General features: G+C 30.9%; 1 protein-coding gene across 1 annotated transcript; it reads right to left on the bottom strand.

The window, feature by feature from the left end:
• Window positions 1–378: 378 nt before the first annotated feature.
• On the bottom strand, window positions 379–5,164 carry LOC140051795 (protocadherin-15-like). Its single transcript, XM_072097110.1, has 10 exons — window positions 5,148–5,164; window positions 4,927–4,931; window positions 3,950–3,964; window positions 3,625–3,678; window positions 2,929–3,065; window positions 2,699–2,752; window positions 2,358–2,453; window positions 1,715–1,819; window positions 1,242–1,352; window positions 379–567 (listed from the first exon to the last, which is right to left on the bottom strand). Exons 1-10 carry the CDS (start codon window positions 5,162–5,164, stop codon window positions 379–381), a joined length of 783 nt encoding a protein of 260 aa, XP_071953211.1.
• Window positions 5,165–8,464: the final 3,300 nt, after the last annotated feature.

The raw sequence follows: 8,464 nt of genomic DNA, 5'->3' as shown, positions 1-8,464 counted from the left end.
TAATAATTATGATGATACATTAGTTGCAACTGTGACTCTTAAATAGGTCCATGCTTAAACCATACTTCTCTATACATCAGTTACAACTGTGACTCTTAAATAGGTCCATGCTTAAACCATACTTCTCTATACATCAGTTACAACTGTGACTCTTAAATAGGTCCATGCTTAAGCCATACCTCTCTGCACTAAATTATTTAATACTCACAGGGAAATGAGATTGTTTACCCAGTGTAGCCTAATATCAGGTGATACAAATTCTCTTAACCTCTGTCTACACTATCAAACTATATGTGACAAAAAATGTGATGTGCCCCTATATGGACCTTTTTGGGCATATCACACTTTTTTTTTCAAACTAGTTTGATAGTGCAATCATCAATCCATTTCCAGTTTTAAGCAACAACAACAAAAACTCACTGTTTCTTCAAAAATTGATGTATAATACCAAACAGTGACACAGCGATCATCATCCTTGTAACATAAGAAATAAGGAGGAACGTCGTCCCCGTCTAATACATTGATTGTTACTATTGTGGTAGTACTTCTACTCTGCACGGCTCTATCCTGTAGAAAACAAAAAACAAGTAAATATGTTCAATTGTACTTTTATTATTTGTGTATACAAAGTAGTAAGTATAATTATTTTTGGATTTTTATAGTGTATGGACGATTGTTTGATTTTAATATCGTGGTAAACATGTAACAGCATCTTTTTCAATTTAGGTGAACTTATTTGAACAAATCAGTCAGCTTATGCGCATATCTTCCAGGTCTGTTTCTGCAATGAAGTTTTATTTTCTTTATTTTTTTTTTAGCGATTTAATGAGCACTCATGCAAATCAAACAGCTAACGCAAAAACCACAGCCATTCGCTATGGTTGTGAAAAATAGTAAAAGGGTAGCATGTTATTTATTTTTTGACATGAGATTCCCTCCAAATTTTATTTTCCTAGTGGAAAACTGCATTTACTGTAGGTGTCGCATTGAGTCTAAATACACATCATGTTTGCTAAGGAAACAGTTTTTATAGATTCATCTCATACTCGGCTTACTTTTAAAAGCCAACCACATTCACCTTTATGGGCAAAGCACCATAAGTAATTTTTTTTTCTGTGATCTTAATTTTATTTTTGCTTGTATTTTATGTTTTTCTAGAGTTGTAAGGGATTATGTAAGGAATAAATAAATAAATAAATTAGTAACAAATGTGTTGAGAAGGGAAATGTATAAAGACTAACCGTTGCTTGAAGTTTCACCTTCCAGACTTTTTTTGCCTCGTAATCTAAAGCCTTATTTAAGGAAATGTTACACACTGATACGGTAGTCACTCCAAAATACGTATCGGCATCCTATAAAACCAAAAGAAAATAGCAGATATAAGAGAACGCTTTTCCATCTAATATTATTTGATTTTTCTTTTATAAGCTCTGTCTACATTATCAAACTTTATGTGACAAAAAATGTGATGTGCTCATATATGAACATGTTGATGGTATTTGGGTATCTTGCCATATTTTGGCACATCATACTTTTTTGTCAAACTAGTTTGATAAGTGTAACAATGGCATTAGAAAATAATATATTTCTATATTTTTATACAGTAGAACTCCTCCTTTGGGACACTCCTATTCAGGGGACATCTCTATTAAGAGGAATGAGGAACAATATATATATATATAGACACCAGGGTCTACCAAATTGTTTTACTTACCGGATCATCAGGGTTTGGTACGACGCTGTATTGCAATTGGCCATTAGTTCCACTATCCTCATCAACTGCTTCTCCTTCGAACACTATCGACGCAATTGGCGTCAACTAAAACACAAAATATTTGTTTATCCAATTATTTCACTAATAATAATAATAAGTAATATACTTATTAATTATGTAGGCCAATAAACATACTAAACAACAGATATGTTATGATACACAGTGTTGACTAACAAAAGCATAAAAGTATTATTTAATTTATTAATTTTACAGCTACAGATCTATTAGCATTTATGGGCTTGTTCAGGCTTCGTTATTTACCTGGATAAGCAGGTTTCATTGGTATAGTGATTAGGAACAATCAATTATAATGTGAATGTTAACTTTTTTTATATTTGGTACATGTCATTATTGTATTTTGCTGAGCAAAGTCGAACAAAAATAATTTTCTCTTTTTGGGAATGGAAATAAAAATTATATACTGATATATTGACTTAGGCCTACCCAGGAAATAACGTAAGCCTGGATAATCGTCATGATACCCAGGAGAAAGCAGGGTGTATAAGTAGTCATGTTGTCTTTTTCACAGGGTAAAATTGATAACAGAAGAATGAAATATTGAATGAAATATATATAGTCTTACCTCTGACACTGACGCAATATACGGCTCATTTACAAACACTGGTGCATTGCCATTCACATCAGAAACTGACACAGTAATATAACGTTCAACTGCACTCTGTATTAAATTGAAAATAACTTAAGTAACAAAATACAGTACAGTAGTTATATTGTACATTCAATAAACTTTTGACAGGTAGAGAACATTTGTTTTGTGAGATCCGTACCTGACGCAAAGTTGATAAGACAGTACAAAAGTTGCATTTTGCAATTCATTTTTCTCTTGCACTACAATCGTTTGTTAATTCATTAATTAATTATGAAAATAAATTGTTCAATTATTTGTACTTTAATTATACTTACTGGATAGTTTTGGGCTAATGTACAGGAAACTTTAGCTACTATTGTAGTACTATCCTAAAAGAATAATAATAACACAAAAGTGTTTGTTATATTTACCATCCATAAATATAGTATCTCTTAATAATCTCGTAGTAATTAATGTTTACATGAATGCGCTGCTTGCACAGCATTTATTATCAAATATATAAAATATTTAAAACTACACATCAGTATAGTAAAAACTGATTTACCGTTAACAGAGACTCAAGGAATAAGTCTGTGCCATTGAATATCAGGTTTGTTCCAGCTATTTGAGTGACAGATAAAACAATTGTTGCATTTGGTTCCCTTACTGACCCAAAGTAGTTCAGTGTTCCAATAGGTTCATCTGTTTTGTAAAAATAAATGATTAATAAACAAATAATACTACAATATTTACAACAGTTACTTAAGCTCTGTCTATACTATTAAACTAGTTTGACCAAAAAATGTGATGTGCCAAAAATATGGTGATGATATTCCCAAACCAGACCCCTGACGGTAACAAACGTTGCTATGCAATTGATACATTTTTTATGGTATTTAGTTTTAGCTGTTAGAACTACCATTTAATAACATAATTTATTGATATTGCCAATGTTGATTTAATATATAAAAATAAATTACTAAAAAAACATAATTTTATATACAATTATTATTGCGAAAATTTTGTTATTAGGGCATTCCCCAAGCGGTCTACAGAGAGGGCGTAATTTGTTTGTAGCTAAAACAAACAGTTTTCGGCAAATGTTTTAGTCACATTGTCAATGGTTTTGCTTTATTGCATCATTATCCCTAGCAGTACTACCCCAAAATCTCTCTGAAAAGAACAATGCTAATAGGGTTATCCAAAAGGAGATGTTTATAGATACAGTTGTAACCATGCTTTTCAAACATTGCATACTTACTTAATGCGTGATCTTCTTGGATAGAGAAACTTGTGGTCCCTGATATAGAACATTCTATAAGAAAGAAATATTTGTTTTAATCACCAGACTTTATGTTGATATAAATGTTTGTTCACATTATTAGATGTTGTTCTTTCAATTTGTGATGACCGACGACCACTTCTGTGAAAGGAGAGTCTATGAGATTTATGCAACTGACAAACACTGACAGGTATAGGTATAGTCTGTCTGTTGTCGAGTCAAGCAGCATTTTTTTTTTTTAAGAAATATTTCTTGTTTTTCTTTATGTGCTTTTAATACTGTAGTATAATAAGAAAAATCTTACCTCTGGTTAAATCATCTGTGTTTTAGTGGATGAAATGAAAGAAAAAAAAAGATAAAAATGTTACAAAATAAATCTCAACATAGTTTAAACATTAGTTCCCACATAATAAGCAATAGGTAAGGTAATTAATGGAAAAATAGAATGATAATGACAGAGTTAATATAGATACAAATATATATAGTTTATATATGAATATATTTTAAAATAATTTGTAAGTAATAAAACAAACAAGCTACAATTAGTAAAAATATCATTTATTTTGATTTAAAAAAAAGCTTAAAAATATTTGTTAAAAAGTTATAAATTATGTTAAAAAGATTAAGCAAGAGTTTGAACAAAACACAAGTTATTAAATTGAATTTAATTATAAGAAATTATAAGACAAAATACATAAAATATAAGAAATATTTATTTCAATAAAAGATCTTTTTAATTATAGTTATTTATAATAATAATAATTATTTTTTGTTAGTTTCAACACATTTCCCAGAATAAAGTAGTATTTCAAGACAAATTATAAATGATACATAAAAGATAAGTTAACTTTACAAATAAAACCTCTTTATTATTAGAAAGCTTTCGATTTGCGAAGACTAAAATTGCTATTTTTTTTCACGAGGACCATAAACCTTAAAAGGTTCAAATGTGCACATATGATAACAGAATGTAAAATTGGACCAAATTGGTTTCACAAAATTAAACATCATAAACGACCAGGTCCTAGAAAAATCGAAAGCTCCCTATAATGATGATAGAAATACGCATTATAGTGTGCCATTATTTAGTCTCATTCTTTTACAATTATTGACACAATCCACCTACGTAGAGTATTTTACATTGAAATATTGGTTAATACAATACACACATACATGCAAATATTAGCAAATAAAAATATTGAATATTGAAGTAAACAGACATATGGCTGTAATATAATTATGAAATCACATCGGCCATTTTGCAAAATATTACCCACCTACTTTCTCTTGGAAAAAAAAACAAGATTAAATTTCAATATAATACTTTATTGTGTTTTAATCATTAATCAATATGTCTGCTTCTTCAATATGAATTTATAACATAATTCAGTGTTAGTAAAATACATATAAAGTATGGAAATATATTGCTGCAACATACAAGACATTCTAAATGATGATATAATTGTTGGCATTTACTACTAATATGTAATTCTACAACATACTTTTTATCTTCAAGCATGATTTTTGATGTAATTTATTTTTATTCATGTTTTTAATTTGTACTGTTGACAGCAATATTTTTCTATTCTGACGTTATAGACTAATGACGTGTTCAGACTCACAGAGATAATAATGTAATGTTAATTGAATTAAAGCGTGAACTGACAAAAAACAGAATCAGAATTGTACTGATATATACGTGTTTGTATTGGTCACACGTACATAGTTATTCTACGTGAAGTGGTTCATAAAAGTGTGAACACTCCACAAGTAACTAGCACATGGCATAAGAGGTTGTCATATATCTCAGTCTGAATACATACTTAGCCTAGAATACATGCAATTAACTCTATACCGAACTATCTATACCTGCTTGTTCTACTTGTACAAACATCAGCAACAAAAGCATGGGGAGAAAGGGGAAAGAAAAGCAATAGCATTAGAAATAACAGGTAATAATTTTACTTTCAGCTAACAAAAAAATTAGACTTAAAAATTAGAAATAGATTATACTTTCACTTTTATGGACAGCTCTTAACAAATTAACAAAAATTGAATTACAAATGGGTTAATATAGTCATGCAAACAGTATTTACAACAACTAACTACTATGGCAATAAGGAAAACAAAAAACAATATTAATGGAAATACTACATATGTATTATAAACATTGATGTTCAGGTGGGAAGATTATGATTAGCCCATGGCAGCCACAGAAAAATGTAACACTTTTTATACATCTAATATGTTGGATAACATGTGACTTGAAGCGTGGACTAAATTGCGTAGAGATGTCTTCACTTTAAAGAGTTGTTTTTATGTCTTTTAGCTCACATCCTTTGTCTGGCTACAATGACCGGGGCCGAGATGAGCCAGAATACCAGGGTATTCTCTCACCCCACTCTACTCTTTCAAATATGCGTAATTAGAGAGATTCAGTATAAAATGGTACCCAGTCGGGAGTTTGATATGTGCCAAAATTGTCATTTTATTTGTACCTTTTTAATTTTAAGTTTCTTATACACTACTGCATATATTAACCTGGAAAAGATTTCATCATCTTGACAATACCCACTGTTGTTTATCAACTCCAATTTATTATATTTTATTTAAATTCCCGGCATGGTCAAAGCCAATATCGACAGATCTCCCCGCTAGTTGACACAACAACAACACCTTACTGTCATTTTGAACAAAGCATAACAACTGGTGTGAGGCAATCTATTCAGTGTGACAAGTACAATCCATTCAGTGTGACACATTGTATTGTGTATGTAACACTATGACTTTCTACCTGCTTAGTATACAGTTAGATTTTGAATCGATAACAGTCAGTCTCATATGTATGTAAAATATATGTAATCATCATCCTTAAGCTTATAACTGGAAACTGAGGAAATTCGGATTAGGTCCTTTACAGATCCATAACAGCCAGCAGTGCAACCCTACTACCCATCAGCACACTGATCCACTGTATGTACACTGTACCAACAGCTTTACGTCCCAACAAAAGGACGAAGCAATAGGAGTAAAAAAATTCTTGCCTAAGGATATACACACAGGAGGGCTTGAACCTATGTCTCTCACTAGTTCATATTACGCCATATATAAACCAGAAAGTCCACTAATAAGTTTGATATGTGATAATAAAAGACAGTTCACAGTAGTTTCGACTTTCTTGTGTTGTGTGTTGTATGCTTCATACATCAAGAAAACATGTCGAAACAAGAATTATTTTCTGCAAAATTGTGAAACGTACATAGCCTACAGAGTTTATTCAAAATTCGGCCATATTTGTTTGGATATCTGGTAAACCAAGGTTATAAACAGTATATATATTGGTAAATTCATATTTAATGTTCATATGGCCATCAACATCAATAACACTTGTACCAACTGAATTCAATAATTATCAGCCGTGCTTTTGTGATAGCTAATTTTCCAAGGCTATGTAGTGACCAGCATAACTCTAGTTGTCAATACTATATATAATTTTAAATAAATACATAACTAATATAATTCATTTGATATTATAATGGATGCTGACAGATACCGTATGCATAATTTAATGAGTGGGAAAATAAAAACTTAAACTTTCTCTTGTGTCACCTGTTCAAATTATTTATAGAGGAGCCTATAGAACCGAACCTTCCTTTTTCTCACAGCAAAAGATGATAAATAGGTATTATCTCTATTTTTTTCACTTTGAATTCCCTAAAAAGGAAATGATAAAAATATTCTAAATGCCATGACCATACTTTAATACCTGCAATGAACAAGGCCATGCATTATATGGGTGGAGTGTATATCAATAACATAGCAGGTGACAATTTTTAATCTTATTAACCATAATGCAAACAACAATGACACCTAGCGATGATCCGCTACTCATCTACTGAAATCTGCACAGGTTCACAGACTGGTATTATTGATAGATGGTGGATATGATACCAACACATTGGCGGAACGGTTATGAGTGTTCACTGGCTAAAGCTAGGGGCCCAAAGCTTAAGAGGCGCACCAGAGCTTAAGGGGATCCAGAGCATGAGCAGTCCCCATCCAATATTGGAGGGCCCAAAGAGTGGTTTTTTTTTATTCAATTAGCGTAATGGGAGACCTACTAGATAGTGATTAATTCGCTTTTTAGGACTCGTGTCTCTGCCTGGTTGTGTGTTGTTTGTTCTTTGTACATGGTTTGTATTGTGAGACAAAATAAATGAAATGAAATAAATGCATTTTCAATTGACAATTCACTACAACTTAAATCAGAGTTGGGCAAAATATCTCTTTATCTCTTGAAATAAAATAAATTAACTATTATACTGATTAAATATAAATACTGTACTGTATCATAACTTTTTCTGTCTGTTCATTCTTAAAAAGTTTGAAAAATAATGCTTTAATTTAAATTTTTAACATTATATACTTGCGTTTGGAATGTTAGACACATGTTAGTGTTGCGTACAATAATTCCAAGTTTTCCAGCATATGCAAATATTAATTGAATAAAGGGGGAAAACCTTGCTAATGGCAATTTGTATTTATTCATGTCATATGTCCTTATTGCATCTTCAAATCTGATTATGCAACAACATAAGTCTTGACATTATGTCATTATATTATGACCTTGGAATGGTACTTAATTCAAAACTAAAGCATGTTGTCAAATACTAACACAAAAGATCAATATAGAACAAATATTTAAAATCTCACCATACATTATGAATTAACAACACAGTGATGGAATGCATCTGCCACAATATATTCCCCATATCCATCCCAGCACCACAACCCAAAACCAACCAAAATTTTCCCATTA

Source organism: Antedon mediterranea, chromosome 6 (assembly GCF_964355755.1).
Source record: "Antedon mediterranea chromosome 6, ecAntMedi1.1, whole genome shotgun sequence".
NCBI lineage: Eukaryota > Metazoa > Echinodermata > Crinoidea > Comatulida > Antedonidae > Antedon > Antedon mediterranea.
The sequence above is the reverse complement of the archived record's forward strand: the minus strand, read 5'-3'. Positions and strand labels throughout refer to the sequence as shown.